This window comes from Micropterus dolomieu, linkage group LG07, assembly GCF_021292245.1.
Source record: "Micropterus dolomieu isolate WLL.071019.BEF.003 ecotype Adirondacks linkage group LG07, ASM2129224v1, whole genome shotgun sequence".
In the NCBI taxonomy this organism is placed as follows: domain Eukaryota; kingdom Metazoa; phylum Chordata; class Actinopteri; order Centrarchiformes; family Centrarchidae; genus Micropterus; species Micropterus dolomieu.
Window position 1 is genome coordinate 685640 of NC_060156.1, and position 26124 is coordinate 711763.

General features: G+C 44.7%; 1 protein-coding gene across 1 annotated transcript in view; it reads left to right on the forward strand.

The window, feature by feature from the left end:
• ttn.1 (titin, tandem duplicate 1) overlaps positions 1 to 26124 on the forward strand; it is a 188819-nt gene that overhangs the window by 76632 nt on the left and 86063 nt on the right. The window contains 44 exon segments of the mRNA XM_046054416.1: positions 775 to 914; positions 1173 to 1299; positions 1458 to 1724; positions 1856 to 2122; positions 2732 to 2995; positions 3210 to 3349; positions 3436 to 3562; positions 4047 to 4313; positions 4432 to 4698; positions 5056 to 5322; positions 6610 to 6749; positions 7217 to 7343; positions 7921 to 8063; positions 10584 to 10707; positions 10831 to 11097; positions 11476 to 11573; positions 11664 to 11832; positions 12006 to 12275; positions 12622 to 12888; positions 12973 to 13251; positions 13390 to 13798; positions 14710 to 14834; positions 14914 to 15180; positions 15830 to 16099; positions 16210 to 16509; positions 16599 to 16901; positions 17004 to 17191; positions 17360 to 17474; positions 17870 to 18157; positions 18566 to 18717; positions 19309 to 19456; positions 19625 to 19802; positions 19898 to 20019; positions 20405 to 20692; positions 21268 to 21564; positions 21655 to 21841; positions 21973 to 22088; positions 22226 to 22525; positions 23467 to 23766; positions 24069 to 24174; positions 24393 to 24589; positions 24754 to 25062; positions 25160 to 25438; positions 25661 to 25960. Coding sequence (XP_045910372.1) covers positions 775 to 914; positions 1173 to 1299; positions 1458 to 1724; positions 1856 to 2122; positions 2732 to 2995; positions 3210 to 3349; positions 3436 to 3562; positions 4047 to 4313; positions 4432 to 4698; positions 5056 to 5322; positions 6610 to 6749; positions 7217 to 7343; positions 7921 to 8063; positions 10584 to 10707; positions 10831 to 11097; positions 11476 to 11573; positions 11664 to 11832; positions 12006 to 12275; positions 12622 to 12888; positions 12973 to 13251; positions 13390 to 13798; positions 14710 to 14834; positions 14914 to 15180; positions 15830 to 16099; positions 16210 to 16509; positions 16599 to 16901; positions 17004 to 17191; positions 17360 to 17474; positions 17870 to 18157; positions 18566 to 18717; positions 19309 to 19456; positions 19625 to 19802; positions 19898 to 20019; positions 20405 to 20692; positions 21268 to 21564; positions 21655 to 21841; positions 21973 to 22088; positions 22226 to 22525; positions 23467 to 23766; positions 24069 to 24174; positions 24393 to 24589; positions 24754 to 25062; positions 25160 to 25438; positions 25661 to 25960 — 9561 coding nt within the window.

Here is a 26124-nt window from a genome sequence, read left to right on the forward strand (position 1 = left end):
AAAGCTTGTTCAATCATGTTTTTATCAACTTAGAAATATAGCTAAAATTCGATCTATGTTAACTTTTAAGGACACCGAGACCATTTTACACGCCTTCATCTCATCACGCCTGGATTATTGCAACAGCCTTTTCACCTGTTTAACCCAAAAATCTATTGATCGACTCCAGACTGTCCAGAACTCAGCTGCCAGGCTTTTAACCAGAACAAAGAAATATGACCACATTACTCCTATTTTAGCTTCATTACACTGGCTCCCAGTATGTTTTAGAATTGACTTTAAAATTCTATTGATCACTTTTAAAGCTCTTCATGGCCTCTCGCCTTGTTATATTTCTGACCTTTTAGTCTCACACGCACCAGCACGTACCTTGAGATCCTCGGGCAGAGGTCTGTTGTCTGTTCCAGAGTCTCGACTGAAAACTAAAGGGGACAGAGCGTTTGCTGTCAGGGCCCCGAGGCTCTGGAACAGCCTGCCCGAGGAGGTCGGCTGACTCAGTGAACTCTTCTGTCCCTTCTTAAAACATACTTTTATAGGAGAGCTTATTTGACTTTATTTTATCCCTTTTATTTAATTGTATTTTACTAATTTTATATTAAATTTTCATGCTCTTATCTTTTTTTGTATTATTCTTTACACTTGTTAAAGCACTTTGTAACTTGTTTTTGAAAAGTGCTCTACAAATAAGGATTATTATTATTATTATTATCTGAGTCAGAGAAGAGGGTAGGATGTGCACTATTTCCTGTTAACTCCCTCTCCATGTTGCTTCAGAGCGCGAGGCTGAGATCCTGAAGCCTCTTTCCAGTGTGGAGGTGGTGGAGAAGGAGGAAGCCAACTTTGACACTGAAATATCTGAGGATGATGTAGCCGGTGAATGGAAGCTGAGGGGCCAGGTGCTGATGAGATCTCCGGTAAGATTTTTAAAAAGCAGCCAAGAAATGTGGACCTACACAGAGGCGATACTGTACCTCAAAGAAAAGCGTGTAAAGTTTAAAAGAAAGTTGGAAATGTTCTGAAAAAAGACAGCTACTTAAGGGAAAGACTAAATCCAACACTAACATGAGTCTGTTGTGTTCAATTTTGTAGAGAAACATGCTGATATGTCTCAAAGAGTTTTGTTTCTTTTTGGAGCTAAAACTGAAGGATGTGTTTGGTCTTTGTTTTTTCAGACCTGCGACATTAAAGCTGAAGGCCGGAAACGTTTCCTCACGCTGAAACAGGTGCAGCTGGATCAGGCCGGTGAAGTGTCCTATCAGGCTCTGAACGCCGTCACCAGCGCCATGCTCACCGTCAAAGGTACACATCTGTCACGCACAGAACCTACTTTGTTTTGTGTTGTCTGTTGGGAGCTGCTGCATTTGTGGGCCTCTGGTTTCGCAAGGGTCACGGTAAGGAAAGTCTCGTCTGTGTTCATGCTTTTTGTGAATAACTGCTGAATTATTCGCACCTCCCAGAAATCGAAATGGGCTTTGTTGACCCGGTGAAGGATGTTTCTGTGCCTGAAAAGAAACAGGCTAAGTTTGAATGCACCATCACCAAGGAGGTGTCAAAGGTCATGTGGTTCAGGGGGGCGGAGATCGTCACCCCGAGCCCTAAATATGAAATAATTGATGATGGAAAAAAACACATGCTGATCATAAACAGCTGTGAGTTTGACGATGAGGCTCAGTACACCATCGAAGTGTTGGGCCAGAAATGTAGCGCTCAGCTGACCGTGGAAGGTAAGTGGCAGACAGAAAGCTCACGCTTCATGTTTCCTCTCTGTTGTCATTCGATGTTTGTGGCTTTAAAGTGTCAGATGGCAACAAACCCCCCCCTCCCTGTTTGTGTGCACTGACCGGATATATTACAGGCATGAGGCTCAAATTTGTGCAGCAGCTTCAGGACCAAACGGTGAAAGAAGGTAAAACGGCTCTCTTTGAGCTCGAGCTGAGTCACGAGAACGTGCCGGTGGTTTGGTACCGAAACGAAGTCAAACTCCACGTGAGCCGAACGGTTATCACACATGTGGAAGGAAAGAAACACTCTCTAGAAATGAGGACGTTGACTCTAGATGATACCTGCCAGGTTAAGGCAGAAGCCAAAGGAATTTACTCCATGGCAAAACTGACAGTCATAGGTAACAACACACTTCCCTTTCCTCTTTCTGTCTTTTAGATTAGGGCTGCACGATGAAGCAGACAGCAGAAATCAGGCAGTAATCTCTTTAAGAATGTGATTGTAATGTACTGATTTAATTACAAGTGCATCCTTTTCCTTTATTTATGCATTTACCAGCATCACTGATAAAGTTAACGTCTAAAGTTTATGAAGCCGATTTCTGGCTTTTGACTGGTTCTTTGTTGTTATTAATAGTTTGACTCTTAACTTTGGTCAGACCAAGTTTAAAGGATAATTCTGCTTTATTACAACTTGGCTCTTATTTTCAAAGTTCATTTCAATGCTTAAGTACAAAATCAGTATTGTAAATACACATACAGCCATTTTCCTGACATAAAAACATTTAAGAAGCTGGAACCAGCAAATGTTTGACAGCGAAAGAATCCGTTATCAAATAGTTGCTGTTTCAGCTCGTCTTCATAGTGTTAAAAATGAAACTATCAGAGCCACGTTGAAAAATAGGAATTGTCCTTTAACTGCGATAAAATTAAAGATTCTGGTCTTTGTAACATTTGCAACAATGTGTTTTCCTGCAACTGACGGTCCCTCGTTCTGGGTTCTGTTCCAGAGGGCGACGCCGTCTTCGTGGTGAAGCTGCAGGATTACACGGCCACAGAGAAAGACGAGGTGACTCTGGACTGTGAACTAAGTAAAGACGTCCCCGTCGTTTGGTATCACAGCGAGAAGGAGATCATCGCCTCCAAGACGGTGGTCATGAAGTCGGAGGGCACTCGCAGGTCTCTGATCCTGAAGAAGGTGGAGCAGAGCAATAAAGGCAAATATGTATGTGACTGTGGAACAGACAAGACGTCGGCCGTCATCAACATTGAAGGTAAACGTGATGAACGTGTCAGTTATATTCTGTCAAACTGTTAATCTGCAGACCTGTCCACACACAAACAGATCAGTATGCTCTAAACGAGTCCACATTAATTAGAGTTCTTCATAATTTGTGTAAAACAAGTTTGAGACTAAGAATAGAGACCATTTTATGGAGAAAATTTTGATTCTGACCTGTTTTTTCCCCAAATTTCTAAACCCACAAGCTCGTGACATCAAGGTTGTTCGGCCGATTTATGGCGTGGAGCTGTTCGATGGGGAGACGGCTCGATTTGAGGTGGAGATCTCTGCGGACGACGTCCACGGCCAGTGGAAGCTGAACGGAGAAGTTCTCAATCCTTCCTCTGTAAGCACTGTCCCATGGATCTCCCCATAGAAACAAACAAAAGCTCTTCTCAGTTATTAACGACTGTTCATAATATTATTTGACAGGATGTTGACATCATCGAGGAGGGAGGCAAACACACGCTGATCCTGTACAACTGTAAAGTGGCCATGACCGGCGAGGTGTCGTACGCCGCCGCCAACGCCAAATGTTCTGCTAACCTGAAGGTCAAAGGTAAACCGATAGACTGTCAGTCCAGCACAGTCTTCATAAAGCATCACAAGAGTTCAAATCAGTCCGAGATCATCAGTAACGATCATCCTTTTCTTTTAAAATACCAGTAAGCCAGTTCAGATCACAGCCAGAAGCCCAGTTCAAATGAAATGAGCCTTCTTTCCTCTGAAGTTGTTTTCTCAGGCAGTGTTCACTCCTTTGCTGCATTTTGACCTCATCAAGCTTCACAACCTTGAATCTGAACCTGACAGGCAAAATTCAGGGAAATCATAAATCCAACTTTTTCTTTCTGGCTCAGTATCTGCTTCCCAGATCAGCATTGACACTATCTGTCATCTGCAATGACTGAAACTGAACTCTGCATCCTGGTTGGCTTGTGAACTCTTTGCTGTATTTGAATATTTACCTGTGTCAGCCCCAGAATTATCTGTAAGCCCGACTTCACTGGTACGAAGTAAAAACCTTTCTTTTTGTTTTCCTTCAGAGCTTCCACTGAACTTCCTCACGTCGATGAGTGACGTTCATGTGTACGAGAAGGATGAGGCCAGGTTCGAGGTCGAGGTTTCGAGACCACCGAAGAGTTTCCGCTGGCTGAAAGGCTCGCAGGAGCTGCAGAGAGACGAGAAGTACGAGATGACCCATGAAGGAAACATGTACGTGCTGTTGATCCGATCGTCTGCCTATGAAGACGAGGCAAAGTACATGTTTGAGGCCGAGGACAAGAGGACGACAGGCAAACTCATCATCCAGGGTACCCCGGGCTTTTATTAAAAGCTTGAACTTATTCCATGATTTGTTGTCACTATAGCCGGCCTTATAACAAGCTCCCCAAACATGCTAAATTGAATTGTCTGTTTTTCCTGCGGCAGGTATCCGCCTGGAGTTTGTCAAACCGATTAAAGACGTGACAGTGAAAGAGCGCGAAACAGCCGAGTTCAGCGTTGAGCTCTCGCATGAAAAGATCCCGGTGGTCTGGTACAAAAACGACGTCCGTCTGCTTCCCAGCAAGGTGGTCCACATGTCGGATCAGGGAAAGATCCACACGCTAGCTTTCAAAGAGGTCACCATCGATGACACGTCCATGATTAAAGTAGAGGCCATGGACAAGACTGTGACCGCCATGCTCACCGTCATTGGTCAGTGTTACATGTTTGGATGTTGTTCCGTCCATCTCAAATAAAAGGTTCAGTCATTTTCTAAGAATAATTGGCTGCTAAAAAAGTTTAAGGTCATTAATGAATTGTCTCAAAATTCATCAACAACAACAGACAAGATAAAGTGACAAGAAACATAGTTTATGGTCTACAAATGGAAATGTTATGTTAGTCCAGATATTTTAGTGTTTTGATGCTAAGGACTGGATGTTTGCGAAGAACAGAAGTGAAAAGTGAAGTGAAAATTTGTCAATTAATTACAAAGTGAGGTTTATTTAAGATAGTTCCCAAACACATGAATCCTGGTTTCTGAAATCAGAACGTCCTGTTTCTTTGCAGAGGGCGACCTGTACTTTACCACCAAGCTGCAGAACTACACTGCTGTGGAAAAGGACGAGGTGAAGCTCGTTTGTGAGCTGAGCAAAGCAGTCGCCGACGTCAAATGGTTCAAGGACGGGAAGGAGATCACTCCCTCCAAGAACATCGCCATCAGCACCGATGGCAAGAAGCGCATCCTGACAGTCAGGAAGGCGGAGAAGGCCAACATCGGAGAATACACCTGCGACTGTGGCTCTGACAAAACTAAAGCCAACCTCAACATTGAAGGTAAAGCCTGCAGAAATATGTGAGGGGTAGTGGGAGTTGAAGCTGCATTGTATGACTTTTACTTGTAAATTACCCACGAGTCCACAGAGTTGTGTAATTACGCTCACTGTCAGAAGGGGGAGACAAAAGCTCAATTGCAGGTTTAATGTGACAGTCAGCGGATTTCACTCCTTGGTCCTAAGACTGTAAAGTTAAGTTTATTTTTATTTAGACCAAAATGTATAATATGTACAACAACCTCTACACTTACAGCCTCTGTTCCAATAAGTGAAAACTCCACAAAGCCACATTATCTAGTTTTAAACTTTTAGCAGCAGCAAGCTGAATAGTTTAAGGAATTTTGACATGGACATATTTGACTGACTTTTAGCTAAAGAGTTTATGGTGATTGTGCCGAACAAAAGAGGGTCAAAAATAACACATGTTTTCTGAGAGCTACTGTTAGTGTTTTTTCAGGATTTAGGTGCAGGAGGTTACGTAACAACACAGCCTCAAATGTCCAAATATTGTAGTGATCATCTGCTTTATAAATCAGAGTATCATCAGCATAGCGTAGAAATGAACCCTATGAGTGAGTATAATTTGGCCAATAACAGAAATTGGAGAACTATGAACACGTTTGGTGTGCTTGCGCTTGATGTCTGATGTTCCTCTCTAGAGCAGAAAGTAATCTCTTCCGGATGAAACAATGGTGGACCAGGGTCTCAGCATTAACAAACAAATGTTCCTAAAAGTAACAACACAATTCTTGACTCTAAAATATTACACAAGAGTTCCTGACACCTACTCAAACTGATAAATGTGTCGAGCTGAGCCAATGACCAGCATCCCAGCTTTCTCAGATTCGTTGGAAGATGTTATGTGACATCCAGTTTTTCAGAAATGTACTTACATGGATATGATAGTGGTGGAAATTAATTCCATGACAGCCTATGAGTGGATCCAAAAAGTAAAACTGTACTGAGGCTCAAATAAAGCAATTTTGGTTGTTTGATTGAGAGTTCTGATGCAGTTTTCTATGATATCTAGATTTTGTTCATGTGGAATGTAAAAGCATATGTATGCCATATTTTACAGCAGAAAGTGTAGCTGTAGTGTTATCAGAGGATTAGAGTAAGGTTTTAACCAAGACAAATCAAAGTGATTCTCCTCAAAGTTTCCATGTATAGCTCCATGGCTGATGAACGGTTTTTCATGTTGCTGCTGTAGTGAACATGTCGGCCTGTAGGGGGCACTAGCAGCAAGTTATAGAGTATTCTTTTTTCTCGTGATCCTCCTCCCCTGCAGAGCGCGACATCAAGGTTGTTCGTCCACTGTACAGCGTCGAGGTCACAGAGACAGAAACCGCCAAGTTTGAGACGGAGATTTCAGAAGAGGACGTCCACGGAAACTGGAAGCTGAAGGGAGAAGCTCTGCATCAGTCCGCCGTGAGTCTGCTTTCATTCTGTACAGCAGCACAGTTACAAGTGCTCAACCTACACACAGGTTTCAGGCACTTGCACTTGAGTATTTCCATTTCATGCTGCTTAATTGTTCCACTACATTACATTTCAAATATTTCACAACTGTAGTTACTTTTCATGTTATACAAGTACATGTCAAATATATGATGATAAAATGAATGAAACTGTATTTCTGATACATAAAAAAAACTGTGCAGTTTTGCATAGTGAGTACTTTAACTTTAGATACTTTAAGTACATTTTGCTGCTCATACTTCTTGGTATTTTATACTTGCAGTACCACATTGTTGTTCACGGTGGGCATTTTAATCTCCATGTACTTATGTACTTTAACTACTCGTAATAAAGTATTTCAGTAGTAAAATATCTCGCTACTTGTTCCACCACTGAGGAGTTGGAGCTTTAAATGAAATGTCTTTTTTTTATTTCAGGATGTCGAGATTAAGGAGGAAGGAACCAGACACATGCTGATCCTCTATAACGTCCGTATGGACATGGCCGGAGGGGTCGACTTCTCAGCAGCCAACGCCAAATCCACCGCACAGCTCCGAGTGAAAGGTTATTTACACGCCAAAGCTCTGCATGTTGTTCCCAGAACTGCAAAATACAGAAAAACTGCCACAGTTTGAATTTTCCTCTCTGTCCTTTAAATTGAGAAACAGTTAGTTTCAGCTCGGTCAGAAAATACTGTTTTCAATCAGTATCACAATAAGATTTTCACTATATATTGATAACTTTGACCCAGTAAGAATGAACTGGTCCAACCTTTATATTTATAAGAGAGAATTTTTAAAGGAAAATGTTTAAAGATAAATAAATAAAATCTGGATCTAAATTGTTACAGAGATTTCCAAATGGATTAAAGTTGCTTTTGTCCATTTCTGTAAATCAAAGCTTCTTATTGAAAACTTTCACACATCTGAGAAAGACTGTAATTATTTCCCTCTCTGTCGTTTTGGAGTCATGCAACTTAGAGAATTTTCTTCAGCCAATCAGCTCCTGAGTTTTTTTTAGGCGTTTTATCTGAAGTGAGAGGCTTCTCTGTGATAACACGACTCTGCTGCAGCTCAGGACGTCCAGCGGTCAGACAGATGCACGCTGGGCCGTTTAACCATGTCTTCTTCCTCTTCTTCAGCTCGGTCCATCGGGCTGCTGCGTCCTCTGAAGGACGTGACGGTGACGGCCGGAGAGACGGCGACCTTCGAGTGCGAGCTGTCGTATGAAGGCATCGTGGTGGAGTGGTTCCTGGGAGGACAGAAGATGGACGCCAGTGATCGGGTGAGTCGGACCACATCAGCGTCTCTACAAAACCTCACAGGAAAAACTCCTACAAAGGTTTTCTTCAAACCTACAAGATGTTTCTAAGAAACACAAAGAAACTCTAATTTAGTTTGTGCTGGCAAAAGGTTCAAATCCTGTCACTCAAATGACCCTTTTAACCTCAAAAAAGAGATTTTAGGACTTAATAACAAACTGAGGTTAAGATGGACAGTTTTTGCAGTGTGTGCATTTTCATTGAATGTAATGAGTAATAACAGAAACTGTTATCATGTTAAACAGCTTAAAATGAATCAGGAAGAAAATAAATAAAAGAACTCACAGTCACAGGGGCTGAAAATCAGTAAGATGTTATTAACTTCTGGTTTTTAAATTCTTATATTTCAGTTCAAAAACTGATTATTTTTTCAAACACTGTAAAACAAAGCCATTTAGTTTGTTTTTGGTTCCTAAAGTGGGATTTTAAACTTTAAAGCTCTGTTCCAGAATCAGGAGAGAGCTGATCTGTTGTTTCTCTGACGGCAACTCTTAAGCTGCACACTGCTCAGACTGAGCCGACTAACACCAACACTCCAAAGTTGGCAGCAGTTGGTTTTAGAAAACCGACCGTCAGTTCACACTGACAAGACAAGGAAAACTACCTGTTACTGGGTGTATTGGCCCTTTAAAGGTATTTCAACAGGATGAAAGGTCTCGCTGAGCTATAATCAGACATAACTCATATTTAACACCCATAACTAAAATCAGTTCATTTTGAGAAGCGTTGAGCCACAAGTATTGAGGTGGAATCAGATTTTTGGCAAGTGTAAAACTGCATATGCTGTATTTCAACTGGTAATAAGGACTACTTGAGCTATAATCTGTCTGTTTGGCAAATGCAATAGGCTACTACAAAACTCCATATTTCAACTAGTTGTAAAAGGACTGGATTGGTCAGCACAGAGCAAAAACAATGTCATAAGGATAATTGCAAGAGAGACACTTACTGCCTAACCGAGCCGTGAATCATGTAAATTGAAGACTACAGTCTGTTTTCCAAATATTAACAAACATATTAAACATAGGCCACCAAACAGGCAACAGGCTAATTTTATTTCTTACAAGAACATTTTGTCAGGCCTGATAAACTGAAAACACTTCATCTGTGATTATTCCGTCGCAAGAAACATTAAAGTTTCACAAAGAGATAGTTTTGTTACCACGGACATAAAGTGATGCTTACTGTTTGAGATAAAAGCAGCTGTAGATGTTCAGACACTGGGCGTCCAGCTTTACTGGGGAGGACAGTGAGTTTTTAGCACATGTTCAGATTGAGATGCACCAAGAGGAGAGGCTGTTCACAGATGGGTCTGTTAATGAGAGAGAGGAGCGAGTAATGGACACCTCGCTAACCTACACTGACAACAAAGAAAGTCGTGCGCGCTGATGTTCTGAATGCAGGTTTAGGCTTAGTTGTCAAGGGAACACTTTCAGAATGTTTGTTGGTCATTGGACATGTCAAACTCTAAAGACTCCATCCAACTGACACCAACCAACACCGACTGACGGCGCACACTGATCCCACAGTCGGTGTTGGTTGGGGCAACCTTTCTGAAGAACATTTAAAGTGTAAACTTAATAATGAAGTATTGTTAACTTTTACACTTTACATACAAGTAAAAATAATTATTTCACCTGTTTCCCAAGAATCAGTTGTGTCCTTTAATAAGTGATAAGTGATGTGTTTTCTCTTGTTAATAAAAATCTGAACAGCTGTTGAAGTTTGAATCACATGTCAGTGTTTTTTACAGTGCTCAGACTCCGGGCTGCAGCTAAATATAAGCAGAGATAGCAGAGCTGTTATCGTCGACACACAGACCATCACCACCACCTCCACAGTTAGCATTAGCATGTTAGCATTCGCCTGCAAAAATTTAAAGGCCCTAAAAACACATTGTCTCAATCAGCTTCTTTCTTTACATTAATAATCATCATTAATTAGCTAATAGGATCTCCCAGTCTGCTCTAACTCCTCGTCATCTGCTATAGGGGAAGTTCTTATTCACCATTCATCAATAATCGAGTCCTTCCTGAGCTCTCCATTAACTAACCATTAGTTATTCATTAACGAGCAGTTAGTTCATCATGTTGTGTCCCTTATTATAAAGAATTCTCTTTGATTATTTAGAAAGAAACGCTCTTCTGGTTCAGCGAGAACACAAAAACCTGTTTCAAGTGTTTTGGAGAAAAATGTGGGTTTTAATCTTGAAAGACGAATTAAGAAGAAAAGTTAAATAAATGAATTGATTAGTTGACAGAAGATTAATCAAAGTCATTTCAGACATTCGTAAAAGAAAAACCCAAAGACGGAATGATTTTAGAGAATCTAATAAATGAATGAATGAATAATCAGAATGATCCCGAGCTGCAGCCCCTAATGAGACGATAAAGACTTTCAGTCGAGCGTGACATGATAAAGAGGGCGTAGCGTCTGACGTGGTCTCTGGACGGTGAAATGAAGGATTGTTTCCGTCTCTGCAGGTGAAGACGCGCGTGGCGGGTCGGATTCACACTCTGACCGTCAGAGACGTGAAGCTGTCGGAGGCCGGCGAGGTCAAGCTGACCTCCAAAGACTTCCAGACCCAGGCTCAGCTCATCATCAGAGGTGAGACACTCGAACGCACCAGGGACAGCGAAGGCATCACAGCAGGATCATGAACAGGAGATGGCGGTGTGTTTGTGGTTAACACCTGATCACAGTGCGTGACGTCTGTGCTTTTGCGTTCAGAGCCGCCGGTGGAGTTCACGAAGCCTCTGGAGGACCAGACGGTGGAGGAAGAAGCCACCGCCACGCTCGAGTGTGAAGTTTCCAGAGAGAAAGCAGAGGTACGATGGTTCAGGGAAGGACAGGAGATCAGAAAGACCAAGAAGTACGACATCATCGCCGACGGCCGCAAGAGAGCGCTGGTCATCCACGACTGCTCGCCAGACGATGTGAAGATATACACGTGTGACGCCGTAGAGTTCAAGACTTCCTGTTTCCTGGAGGTCACACGTAAGGACGAACCTTTGATTTAACCGCTCCCTTCTCCTCCTCTCAGCTGGAACATAAGAATTAGTGAATCGTGACTCTTAGAAAATCTGATGCATTTGCTTCAAAAGTTAGACCTAAAAAAACATTCAGAGGCATTAAGATTTTTCTTTAAACACAGTTCTGATTTATAAACTCAGAATCAATATTATTAAGTCTTAATCATGCAGCAGATTCTTCCAGAGGTTTTATCATTTCTAATGGTTTCTAGATTTATGTTGCTAGAATGAATGAGCCATAAATTTATCCAGCTGTAGGATTTATAAAATAAAAGCTTGAGTATCTTATAACTCTGATTTTGAAGAGTCACCATGCTTCACACTCAATGTTTCGTGTCCACAGCTCCTCACGTGGAGTTCACCAAGCCTCTGCAGGATGTGGAGGTCAAAGAGAAGGAATCTGCTAAGTTTGAATGTTCAGTGTCCCGCGAGTCGGCCAAGGTGAGACCAGTCGATCAGTCAAAGTTACTTTAAGTTTCACAGCTGGAGGGTTTGAGATGATCGACCGCTGACTCTGGTGTTCTGCTGCAGGTTCGTTGGTTCAAGGACGGCAGTGAGATAAGGAAAGGAAAGAAGTACGAGATCATCGCTAAGGGCGTCCAGAGGATCCTTATCGTCCACAAGTCTGCGTTCGACGATGAGGCCGAGTACGAATGCGACGCCAGAACCTCCAAGACCTCCGGCATGCTCACCGTCATTGGTGAGGAACAACATTCATTGTGTGTTCTGTTAAAGGAAAACTGCAGAGAAGAAGACAAGATGGCAGCTCTCCCTTTAAGAGCTTTTTGGAAAAGAGTTAAAGTTGAATGCCTGAAAGTCAACGCCCAGGACATATTTGCCCACATTAACCCCTGCTGCTGTTGTGTTTCACAGAGGAGGAGGCCAGGTTCACCAAGAACCTGTCCAACGTGGAGGGAACGGAGACGGACAGCGTGAAGATGATCTGCGAGGTGTCGAAGGCCGCCGCCGAGGTCACGTGGTACCGAGGAGACGAGGAGCTGCCGGAGGGCGGCCGCTACGAGCACATCACGGACGGACGCAAGAGGATCCTGATCATCCAGGACCTGAGGATGGAGGACGCCGGAGAGTACAACTGCAGGTTGAGTCCCAGCATCAGGACGTCCGCCACACTCAAACTCAACGGTGAGAAGAAAATAAATCTTTACATCCTGATCACTGAAGAGTCTTCAAATAAATTTCAGTGAGGGAGCTAAGCTTACCATTCGCTAGGACAGACGCACAGACATTTGAGTCAAGCTGAACATCTGACTTTCAGAGAGGATTTTCCAAACTTAAGTCGGTTTTGTCTCTGTGTTTCGGTTCTTTCGGCCGGAGTGGAGAGGAGTAGTTGGATTTGACAGGCTGGCTGAAATGTATTGTTGCACCTTTTAGTGAGACATGAAGTCTCCGCAGTTTGTCTCCATGTAGAAAACAAAGCACCTGCAGAAAGCAAAATAACAGCTTTAACGCTTCTTCTTCTTCGGTCCAGAACTGGCAGCCGAGTTCATCGCTCGTCCTCAGAACCAGGAGGTGGTGGAGGGCGAGAAGGCAGAGTTCGCCTGCTCCGTCTCCAAAGAAACCTACGAGGTCAGATGGTTCAGAGGTGACAAGGAAGTCGAAGCCGGGGACAAATACACCATCGTCAGCGAAGGAAAGAGAAGAGCTCTTATTGTGAAAAACTGCCAGCTGAAGGACGAGGGAGGCTACGTCGCCCACATCGGCAGCGTTAAAGCCGCAGCCGATCTGTGCGTGATTGGTAAGCCTCTCTTCCTGTTTCCACGTCTCGTTTGGTTCTTTCAGAACGGAGGTTTGGTTTTAATAAGTCTGTCTGTGATTTCAGAAAAACTGAGGATCATCACGCCGATTAAAGACACGGAGGTGAAGGAGGGAAGTGAGATCGTGTTCAACTGCGAGGCGAACGCAGAGGGAGCGAAGGCCAAGTGGCTGAAGAACGAGGAGACTATATTTGAGAGCAGCAAGTACATGATGGCTCAGAGGGACAACGTCTTCTCCCTGAGGATCAGAGACGCCCAGAAGGCCGACGAGGCCAGCTACACCATCAACCTGACCAATCAGAGAGGAGAGCAGGCCAAGTGCACCGCCAGCGCTAAAGTGGCAGGTAAATAAAAGGAAGCACCCCGTCAGTGAGAGCCAAGCTGACCCACATGGGAGAGGGGACTTTTATATTTCTGTACCCAGGGGCCCACTGTCTCATGATCCATCCTTATGATTTATTCACTATGTTCTAACTCCACAGAGGAGAAGCTGAAGTTCCTGGATCCCATGGAGGACATCGAGACCCAGGAGAGGAAGACCATCAGCTTCGTTTGTAAGGTGAACCGTCCTGAGGTGACGGTGAGGTGGATGAAGGCCGGCCAGGAGGTGACGCTCAGCAAACGCATCGTCTACAGAGTCGACGGCCTCAAACACACCCTGACCATCAAGGACTGCATCATGGACGACGAGGGCGAGTACACCGCCGTGGTCGGGGACGACAAGTGCGCGGCCGAGCTGATCATCAGCGAGGCGCCGACAGACTTCACGGCACAGCTCAAAGATCAGACCATCACCGAGTTTGAGGACGCCGAGTTCACCTGCAAGCTGAGCAAGGAGAAGGCGGCGGTGAAGTGGTACAGGAACGGACGAGAGATCAGAGAAGGACCGAGGTATCAGAGTCCGACATCTTCGTTAGATTAAAAAAATGTGTCTAATTCTGAATTTGCAAACACAGAGTTTACACAAGCTCCCACACCGAGGTCATGTTTCAGGGCATTTCAGGGGTTTGAAGTTGTGTTATAATATAATATAGTGATAAAACATACATCAACACATCAAGGCAAAGGAAGGATGTTAAAGGGGCTTTCACCGGCACTAAATGTCACACAAGAGCGCCAGCATCTATTTCGTTACAGCCCAGACTGGACCAGACTCAAAACAAAAACTGTAATTTTTACCTTGCAGATCATCATAAAACACACTTCATTCAACGTGGACAGAACCTCAAAGAAACCTCAAGAAAACCTTTGTTAGTGTTTCCACTGTTCTGGTGATCACCAGCTCTGGTTTGGTCGGAAAAAATCCAGAGAAAAGAAACAGCCATTATATCATGTCAAATTATTAAAGAAAAAAACTTTGACTGATAGCAGATAAAATACTTCAATAAATAAATGTGATTTTTTTGGTGGCTAATTAAAGTTTGAGGTGACACTTGTGTTTCTAAAACCTGCAACACTAGTTCAGGATACAGATGGAGAATTACAAACACTATTCATTTCGTTGCCCCTTCCAGCTCAGTAACATCATCCACACAGTCGAGGAGTCGCAGAAAAGCAATTATTTTATTTCATCTATTTTTAAATAAACGTGACACCAAAGTTAATACCAACAAAAGGAAATGAAAAGGGAATGACAGGTCGGTAGAACATAACAAAAACAATGGAAGCCACGAGGCCGACCACACAGAAGCTGACCCATCACTCCAAAACAAAGAAATTACGATGTCAGGACTACAGCAAAAAGATTGAGAAGAGATGTACATTATAACGAAGAGCTTCATTAAACCCTTGTGTTTTTGCAGATATCACATGGAAAGAGAAGGCAAGACGTGCAGACTGATCGTCAAGGTGTGCAGACCTGATGATGAATGTGAATACGCCTGTGGTGTGGACGAGAGGAGGAGCAGAGCCAGGCTCTTCGTTGAAGGTAAACTCCTAAAACCTCTTTTTAACAAACCAACGAGGTGAACATCGAGTCCTCACGTGTGGATGTTTCTGTCCTGCAGAGACCCCGGTGGAGATCGTCAGACCTCCTCAGGACATGTTCGAACCTCCGGGCTCAGACGTCGTGTTCGAGGTGGAACTCAACAAGGACAGAGTGGAGGTGAAGTGGATGAGGAACAACATGATCCTCGTCCAGGGAGACAAGTACCAGATGATTAGTGAGGGGAAAGTCCACAGACTGCAGGTCTGTGAGATCAGACCTCGGGACCAGGGCGAGTACAGGATCGTGGCCAAAGACAAGGACGCCAGAGCCAAGCTGGAGCTGGCGGGTGAGTTAGCACTGAGGTACTCGTCATGCAGATTTAACCCGTGATCGAAGCTGGAACTCAAGTGCAGCAAAAACCTAAAGAAGACTTGATTCTGAAGCTGCTGCTCACGATATCGCCAAGTAACCAACAATGTCGAATGGGACGATTCATAACTAAAAACGAATCAGCATTAAAGTTGAATGATCCTGTTTACCAAATATTCCAGCCGCTCGTTGTGTTCGAAGCCGTCACTGGGTTAGGGTTACTGTGAAGTGAAGGTTGGAGGTGCTGTAGGATAGTGACAAATGGCAGTCACTCATCAAACCCTCCCATAGATTCCCTTCAACAAAAAGAAAAAAGAAAAACCTGTTTTGAAACCACCAGCCTCCAATAACGGCCGTACAGTCCTTGGACATTGAATTGTTCAGAAGGAAAGTCCGGTTTCCTGAGGGGTAGTTGGAAAAGATTTGGGGAAATGTAAAAAATCCTGAACTGATGTAGAAGTAGGCGAAGAAGTTTGGAGAAACTGGCTTCACAAAAAAGTAAAAACAGAGAAGATACACAAACAGACTTACAGACTGACCGTAGGGTTTCTCCAGGGTTACAAACTGGTCAGAAGCTGAAGGTATAAATGAATAAATAATTCTGAATCCTTTCATCTCCTCTGCAGCTATTCCAAAGATCAAAACCACCGACCAGAATCTGGTAACAGATGCAGGTAAGCCCTTCGTTATGAGTGTGCCCTATGACGCCTACCCTCGCGCAGACGGCGAGTGGTTCTTCGAGGGGGTCAGTCTGCCCGTCCAGAACATCGACACCTCCGTCGACAGGACCGAGTACCGTCTAAAGAGCCCCAGCAAGGAGGACAAGGGCCGGTACAAGGTGGTGATCAAGAACAAGCATGGTCAGGGAGAGGCGTTCATCAACCTGGACGTGATTGGTAAGTCTTGCGATTAAATGACGGGTGATTAGATAACTACTAGATTCTAAACCTGAGGTATGTCTGTGGACATCAGAAGAGTTTTTAAATGTCCTGGGGGGGTTTTCCAGATGTTCCCGGACCCGTCAAGAACCTGAGAGTGGTAGACACAGCCGATGGTGAGGTGAGTTTGGCCTGGGAAGAGCCGGAGAGCGACGGCGGAAGCAAGATCGTTGCCTATGTGGTGGAGAGACGCGATGTGAAGCGTAAGACCTGGTCGCTGGCTACGGATCGTGCTGACACTCCAGAGTACTGTGTCAGCGGCCTCCAGAAGGACTCCATGTACCTGTTCAGAGTCTGTGCCCGAAACCGTGTCGGCAGCGGACCCATCGTCGCCACTGAGGACGCTGTCCAGGCCAAGAACAAGTTTGGTAAGAAACGGCCAAAGCTCCCCACCAACATTCAAATCCTGTGTCCACACTCTGATTAAATCCTTCACATGTTTGTTTTTCACCATCAGATGTTCCAGATGCTCCGGAGAACGTCGCCCTCGGCGTGGTGAACAGGTTCGGTGCCACCGTCACCTGGGAGCCTCCCAAATTTGACGGCGGCTCTGAGATCACAGCCTATGTGATTGAGCTCCGCGACAGGACCTCCGTGAAATGGGAGGCGGCCATGGTCTGCGGCGCCAACGACCGCTCAGCCGTGCTGAACGATGTAGTGGAGAACAAGGAGTACATCTTTAGAGTCCGGGCCGAGAACAAGGCCGGCATCGGCAGGCCCAGCGCCGCCACCTCACCCGTCAAGATCATGGATCCCATTGGTAAGTGAAAAGCAGCGGTTTGAATGTTTGTTCATTCCTGTAAAAAGAAAAATACACATCCGACCATCTGATTTAATTGGACCTTGTGTGTTGTGACCTCAGAGAGGCCGAGCCCGCCTCTGAACCTGAACTTCAGCGACCAAATCAAGACAGCGGTCACATTGACCTGGGAGACGCCCACCAGCAACGGCGGCAGCATGATCACCGGCTACATAATCGAGAAGTGCGATGACGGCACCGACAAGTGGCTCCGCTGCAACGCCAGACTGTGTCCTGACCTCTCCTACCGGGTAGGGAGCCCACGGTTTAGCCTTTTCTAACTTTTTAAAGCAACATTTAAAAAACAGCATATGTATTTCCACAAACGTCATTTTTGTGAAGCTCCGTTACCCTTTTTCCAGCTGTGAGTGTTCACGGGCTCATCACAGCTGACCTTATTGTTTTCCTGTTCTCTTTAGGTGTCTGGTCTGAAACCTGGTCAGAATTACCTCTACAGAGTTTGTGCTGAAAACGCCGCTGGCCTCTCAGATCCAACCGATAAACTTGGGCCGCTGCTCGCCGACGACCCTCACGGTACGAGACAAACAATACAATCAACAGTAGAACAGAAAATATAGAGTCTATAATTCAACTTTTAGACATTATTGGCTGTTCAGTAGAAAACATGGTGTCTTGGGTTTGAACACTACTCCAGTACTTTGTAAAATTGTCGTTGCTTTACTGAAGTCTTAGTTTGATTTTGATTGTTAGCAAACATCCCGTGAAATCAAACCCTTTTTCTTCAAAACTTAAAGTAAACTGGAATTCAGGTTATCAAAAGCCAGGAAGCTAAACTGAAATAGAACCAGAATTCAGTCTGTCTCTCTGCTTTCCTGTTTTCTCTTTGAATCCTGACTGAAGCATTGAGGCGTTCCATTAGATGGCAGTATAACTCAACTCCTCTCTGAACCATTTTTCTCTCCTGGCAGTGGGTCCGACCTTCGACCTGAGCGCCTTCAGGAACGGCCTGGAGGTGATCGTCCCTCAGCCTCTCACCATCAGAGTCCCCATCACCGGATACCCGACCCCCGTCGCCAAGTGGACCTTCGGAGAGAAGGAGCTGACCGCCGCAGACGATCGTGTCTCCATGGTGACAAAGCCCACGTACACGGAGCTGACCATCACACCGAGCGTCCGCCCGGACAAAGGCACCTACACCCTGCAGCTGGAGAACGACGTCACGTCCGTCTCTGGAGAGATCGAAGTCAACGTCATCGGTAACAACTTTTTCTCTTTTCATACATTTCAGAATTATTTTTTTTACATTTATGGAACCAGGTTAGTGAGTTAAGAACAAAATTCTTACTTACGTCCACGGCGTGGCAAGAGGAGGACATCCTCTTGAAGAGAGGGATACAAAGGAATGAAATGCAACATATGTTGATACTTCTGGTGGATTTATTTTAATGAAAAAAATTTAAAATTTTTTTGATAAAAAGCCTTTTGGCAACAGAAAACAAAATTTAGAAACTAGACATTTCTCCAGACTCCGAACAGGAAAAGCAGTGGAGGAAGTGGTTTGAAGTTTTTTCAGCCACTTTTTACACGTTTTACTTTCTAAAGAACTATTTCATGAGTAAGCACTGTTGGATTTTAAAATTTCATTGGTACCTTTATTTTCCCAGCATGCCCCAGTGCTCCTAAGGACTTCAAGGTGTCCGAGGTCACCCGACACCACGTCCACCTGATGTGGGAGGCTCCAGAGCACGATGGAGGAAGTCCGGTCAGCCACTATCAGATCGAGAAAAGAGAAGTGTCTCGCAAGACCTGGGCCAAGGTACGCCCATCTTCCTTTGTAGTCTGTCAGAGAATCCACATGGTCAGAGCTAACAGATTCTGCAGCAGGGTCTTTGTAGGCTTAAACTGTGAATACAGAGTGACCTCAGGCAGTGGCACGAGTCCACACAAGAGAGCTTAATTCACTCCGTCACGCAAAAGCAAATCAGTGTTGGGTAAAACTACTGGAAACCCTGTTACGATCTGTAGACATTCTCCAGGTATATTATTATTGAATCAACCAAGGGATCTGGGACTGGACTTCCAGCACAGACTCTGCAGTTGATTGTGGAGATAATGTTACTAAGCACTTTAGTCCTCAAATAAAGCATGGCAGATATTTTGCATCTTGTACTTGTGCAGCCTTATTTTGCCTTTTCCTGCAATAAGAAAACTTAAATCTTTAATGTTTGTTCAACTAAGCATCATGAACAAACATAGAAGAACTGATTTTGCTCTGACATTTCTTGTGACTTTGACAAGGCCAAGTGGAAATCTAATTCTGGGTTCAAATTCAGTTCAAGGCTGATAATAATACATGTTCTGTAGCTTTTGTGTTAGTTCCTCACCGTTGCTATCACGTTTTTTCCAGGTGGCTACTGGAGTCCTGGACCTGGAGCACACAATAACAGATGTGATTGAAGGAAAGGAGTACCTGTTCAGTGTCACTGCCTGCAACAAATGTGGACCCGGAGAACCGGCCTACATTGACGAGCCCGTCAACGTCTCCTCTCCTGCCAGTGAGTATTTATGCCGTCCGTCTGAAAGTTCACTCAGAGTCCATTGTATCAGATCTGAGCTAAAACACAAAGTTTTCCTTTGAAAAGAAAAGGTTGTTATGGGGATTAGGAGTATATACCAAATACAAATATCCAGAATCTCATCTACGTTACGTTTCTTCTGCCCAGCTGTACCCGATCCTCCTGAGAACCTGAAGTGGCGGGATAAGAGCGCCAAGGGCATCTTCCTGTCCTGGGAGCCTCCGAAGTACGACGGCGGTGCCCCGATCAAAGGCTACGTGGTGGACAAGTGTCAGCGTGGTACAGACAAGTGGGAACCCTGCGGGGACCCAATCCCTGAACTGAAGTAAGACCTAACAGTTTGTCAGTGATTTGTGATTTCTTTGGTCCGTTTGTGATTGACGTGCTCTTCTATGTCTATAATACGTTTTGTGTTCACAGGTTCCAGGTGACTGGCCTGATTGAGGGCCAGTGGTACGCCTACAGAGTCCGAGCTTTCAACAAGTTGGGAGCCAGCCGACCGTGCAGGGCCACCGACGAAATCCAGGCTGTTGACGCCAGAGGTAGGCCAACTAGTGCTCCTTCTAACCCCTCTGGACCAGAGCCTGATTTCAGATCAGGAACGGGAATAACATTACATTGTGTCTGTTACTGAGGAACAAAGAAGCGATATGATGGGAAAAACTGTTGCAAATCTTAAAATCTCTTGACATTACTCTTTATATAAACATAAGTTTATATTTCATGAAGCAAACAACACTTTTTGAATTCAGCTTTAGACGTAATCATAAGTAATGTCAGACCATCCAGAATGATTTCTCTCTGCAAAAGTGAACAACCCGTATAGGAAAAGTTCATACTAAGGAATAAAATGGGATTAGGAGTAACAGGAATTGAATTGGACGTATGAGTAACGGAATTGGGAGTAAGCGTACATTTCATTAACAGAGCCTCCAGAGATCCAGCTGGATGTGAAGCTGCTGGCCGGTCTGACCACCAGGGCCGGTACCAAGATCGAGCTTCCCGCCGACGTCAAAGGAAAGCCCGATCCCCGGGTGAAGTGGACCAAGGCTGACCTGGTCCTGCGGGCCGATGACCGTATTGCCATTGACACTCAGCCGGGACACTCCAAGCTGTCCATTGGCAACACCACAAGAGGAGACACTGCCACCTACATCATCGAGGCAGTCAACGCCTGCGGACGCGCCACCGCCACCATCGATGTCAACATTCTCGGTATAGTAAAATGAAAAATATTCTCTCCTTCTTTTTGGTTAAAGAGACGAGCTGTGCCAACCGCTTTGTCAAGTGTAGGCTAGTTAATGTACCAAATAACTATAAGATATGTTGTTGTTGGATTTAAAGTAAAACAAACAATAACACAGGCTTGTCCAATCTTATCAATATCAAATTACTGATCAAATAAAGAATAGAAATGTCTGAAAGCGGTCTGATTTTGTTTCCTAACAATCTGACTAAGAAACACAAGGAGAAATCAGTTAGCTAGGTGTGTCCTAAATAAATGGACACGTACGTTTTACATCTAATGAGGTCAGAGCTAAGACGGCGCGTTAGGACCATTGTGTGGGTAAAAACGAAGGAATATTCTGAGAAAAACTCTGAGATTAAAGAACAGTTAGAACAAAGAAATGTGGATAATCTCTGAGACATAGGCCTTGGTCAACGGTCCTAGTTTTGGCAGTGGAGGAAACCCAACCACACAGAAAGGCCCTGCCCCAGCGGAGAACAAACCCAGGACCTTATTACCAACCTGGATGTACAGTTTTCACGTTTTATCTTCTCGTCTCCAGATAAACCCGGCCCCCCAGCTGCCTTTGACATCTCCGAGATCACCAACGAGTCGTGCTTCCTGGCGTGGAACCCTCCCAGGGACGATGGCGGCTCGGCCATCACAAACTACATTGTGGAGAATCGGCAGATCGATAAAGAGGAATGGGTGAAGATGTCGGCCACGGTGAAACACACCACTTTCAAGGCATGCAAGCTCACCGCTATGAAAGAGTACGTTTTCAGGGTCAGCGCTGAGAACCAGTACGGCATTGGTGAACCTGCAGAGCACGTGCCAATCGTTGCCAAGTATTCCTTTGGTACGCTTCTTTTTACACTGCTGCCTTTCAAAAACTGTCCATTTTGAAGATCTAAATGTCAAATGACAAACCACTAATAACCTGTTTCAGATCCTCCTGGCTCTCCAACCAGAGTCACTCCCTCCGACATCGCCAAGGATGCCGTGACTCTGACCTGGTTCGAGCCTGACGAGGACGGCGGCAGTCCCATCACGGGATACTGGGTGGAGAAGTTTGATCCAGAGACTGACAAGTGGATCAGATGCAACAAACTGCCCATCAAGGATACGACCTTCAGGTAAATAAGTACAGTTTTTAAATCATGGTGGAAATCAGTCAATGAGGTGAAAGATATTTTAACATTATTTAATATTATTTAACACAAGATATTTGTGAACATTTTCTAACCCTGCGTTCATGTGGCTGCAGGGTGAAGGGCCTCCCCACCAAGAAGAAGTACCGTTTCCGTGTTCTGGCTGAAAATCTGGCTGGACCTGGAAAACCGAGCGTAGAGACCGATCCCATCCTCATCAAAGATCCCATCGGTACGTCAGTCTGAAAACTGCTTTGATGAATGCACTGATCACAAGTTTTAAGGATCGTTCTATCAAGATTAAAACTGAATATCATAAGAGTGATAGGAGTGAGAGTGATTGGATCATAACCACACACTCTCCTGCAGATCCCCCATGGGCTCCTGGTAAGCCTGTCATCAGGGACATTGCTAAGACCTCGGCTCTGCTGGCGTGGACTAGGCCGGAGCACGATGGCGGGGCAAAGATCGAAGGCTACATCATCGAGTTCCAGAAGACTGGAAGCGAGGAGTGGATCCGCATCGCAGAGGACGTTCCTCAGACTGAGCACCAGCTGCAGGGCCTGATAGAGAAGCAGGAGTACTCATTCCGGGTCAAGGCTGCCAACAAGGCCGGCGAGAGCGAACCCAGCGAACCCAGCGACCCCGTGGTCTGCAAGGAGAGACTTTGTAAGTCCATCTGTAGGGTAGTTAGGGGTGGGCGGGAACAGCTTGTTTCTGAGAGGATTATAATCTTCAAAACATCAGCGTTCAGGTCTTCTCTTTATTCTACAAGCCTCCTGAAGTTAAAGTTGGATCTTCTAAAGGCAAACATGCAGGGGTTTTGTACCCTATCAGCAATGTTTTCTTGAGTTTGTCCTCCGAGCTTTTAAGTCTAAAAGTCAAAGATTAGGTGTTTCAGGTCAAAACACTGGTTGCAGTATTTTCAGGACAATGATGTCATCATAATACCCAGCCCGATGACACAGGACATTTGTACATAATTTATATAAGTAAATATTATCTTTTGCCTAATCATATATACAAAAACGCAAAATCAACCAAAAATAACCACAACGTTAACCAAAATAATAAATAACAATAAACCCTCCCCATACTCTGAACCCAGTGGAGCTAAGTAGCATCACATTACATTTTTGTACTGGACAATATGAAAGTTGTGGTTTACAGAGTTGTTGGATTAAATCCAACCTCAACATGCATTTCTTGTAGGTATTTTTTTCTTACATACCTTCCTTTACCTGGCATTTATTTCTTCTGTGCTTTAGAAATCCCTTTTCTGTTTACCTCTACTGTTTTCTGGCCGCTACTTTTCAATCATTCTTCTGTTTCCTCTACAAAATCTTGACCAATACTTTACTCACACATACCTTGACTTTATAATCAAAACCGAAGAAGCGGAAGGAAAATGTACCATTTTTGCAGACCTAAGACAACATAAGTTTAGATATTTATATAACAATGGTGCTATAGGTCCCCAATAACATTTGGGTTGTTATCCCTGTCCACCATCAGGCCTACAAAACCTCTTCAACACAGGAGTGAGGCGGAAAAGGTCCACCATTGGACAAACACTGCCTGTCTTTCATTCAACCTTTTTCTGTTTTCAGATCCTCCATCCGCTCCTCAGTGGCTAGAAGTGACCAACATCACTAAGATCAGCGCCGACCTGAAGTGGCAGGCTCCCAGCAGTGACGGAGGCTCGCCCGTCACCAACTACGTGGTGGAGAAGAGGGATGTGAGGCGGAAGGCCTGGCAGGCTGTTGACACCACCATCAAGGAGCTCAAGTACACGGTGACCCCTCTTAATGAAGGATCGCTGTACGTGTTCCGCGTTGCAGCCGAGAACGCCGTGGGAATGAGTGAATTCTGTGAGCTGGAAGACGCCGTGCTCGCCAAAGACACTTTCAGTAAGTTTTCAACAGCGATCAGCATCATTCATCTGTCTTTTAAAATATAGTCAGTGTTAGTTTTTCCCTTTTAATTCACACCTACATTTAGGTCTATGACAAGATATCTCTAAAACTAATGACTTTTCCTCTAGCATCTCTATGTGGAACATTTTTTCTTATGATGATATAGCCAACCTATCATGCGCAGCCTCTGGGGGATGCTAGCAGGACTTTTAATGCTATTTTAGACCCTGGGCAGGTCTGCAAAAAAATTAAGCTTCAAACTGTCTGGGCAGTAATGTTTGTCATGTTCTCTGCAGCAACTCCTGGACCTCCTTACGCCCTGACGGTGGTGGAGGTCTCCAAGAGACACGTGGAGCTGAAATGGGAAGCTCCCAAAAGTAACGGTGGAAGACCCATAACCAAGTAAGAATACAAACTGCTGTAAAACTAAAACTGCAGAGATTACTGAGGCAATTATTATAGATATTCTGCTAGCTACTTACCATCCAGACTTTAGTTACTTTTAGAAGTAACAGAGAAGAAGGGGACAATTCTATATACTTATAAAAGTCTGTTTGCCTTTACACCGCCAAAGACATTAGAAGAACCATTCAACAAGACCGTTATCGTTTGCTTCCCAGGTATGTGATTGAGAAGAAAGAGAAGCTAGGAACTCGCTGGCTGAAGTGCTGCAAGACTCCAGACAGACAGACTCAGTTCAAGGTGACTGACGTGGACGAAGGGTCTGAGGTGCAGTTCCAGGTCAGAGCCGAGAACGAGGCTGGAGTCGGAGATCCGAGCGAACCCACTGAGGTCCTCACCATTGAGGATCCAACCAGTAAGAGGCCATTAAATAATCTTTGCAAATGCAGAAATATAGATTTGTACTTGTGGCGTTCTGCAGATTATTCTAGATGAATGATTTAATGATCTTTAATGAATCTACACAGTCAGAAAGAAAATATTTTGGATGTAAACTCAGACCTCCTCCTCTCTGTCCAGGCCCTCCATCTCCTCCTCTGGAAGTGACCATCCCCGACGCCAGCAGGGAGCACATTAACGTCACCTGGAAGCCTCCGGCCAAAGATGGCGGCTGCCCGATCACTGGCTATCATGTTGAGGTGGCTGAGGCCCGTCCAGAGTTAAAGTGGCTCAGGGTCAACAGCAGACCCATCAAGGAGCTCACGTTCAGGATAGACGACGGAATCAAACCAGAGAAGAAGTACGTCATCAGGGTCCGAGCCATCAACTCAATTGGCGTTAGCGATCCCTCTGAGATCTCTGACAAGGTCTCCACCAAAGACCCCGACTGTAAGCATCGACAGAACATGAATTTAAAATGTAAAAGACATGCAATGAAAACACTGACAGTTAACCCTGAATAACAATCCTGTCCTTTGGACCCAAGGCGCTCCAACCATGGATTTGGAGGCACAGGACGTGGTGGTGATCGAGGGCGAGAAGCTGCACCTGAACATTCCCTACAGGGCCATCCCAACACCCAAGATGGTTTGGCAGAAGGACACGGTAGAGTGTAAGGGCGACGACCGGCTCTCCATGACCGTGGAGATGAACAGCGCCCACCTGGAGCTGCTCAAGTGCACGCGTGCTGACGCCGGCGCCTATGCTATCACCCTGGAGAACAGTCTGGGAACCGCCACCGGGACCGTCAATGTCAAAGTCATTGGTATGATGTCATATTACTTTGCTACATAAGTTACTGAACTCGCAAAGTCCAGTAAACCAGTCCAGGGTTTCTCACAAACACTTTTAGATACATTCGTGTGCTGGGTGACTTCATGACCTCAGTATTTCTTTAAATATTTAATACTATTTGTGGATGTATTTCTCCATTAACAGACAAGCTACATCCTCTGACACATTTTTACTTCCTTCCTGAACCCTGCAGGACTCCCCGGTCAGTGTAAAGACATCACCTCCAGTGATGCCACCAAGAACTCCTGCAAGATCAGCTGGGAAGCCCCAGAGGATGATGGTGGCACCCCAATTGTCAGCTACACCCTGGAGCGCCGCGAGGCCTCTAAGAAGACCTACATGCCCGTCATGTCAGGAGAGAACGTCCTGACCAGCACCGTCAAAGACCTCTACGTCAACTGCGAGTACTACTTCAGAGTCAAGGCCATCAACAAGGTCGGAGCCGGAGAGTATCTGGAGCTACGCAACCCAGTCATCATTGAGGAAGTCAAACGTAAGTCCTGTTTTCAGCTCAATAATATCAGAGGATTAATCTGTTTTGTTAGCGTGATGAGGTTAGCATATAGCTCAAGTAAATCTTCACAGATCTGCTAGATTCTGGTCGTGTTCTGAAGTCTTTGGTATATACTTTGAAGACCATGAGTGGGTAAACTTTGA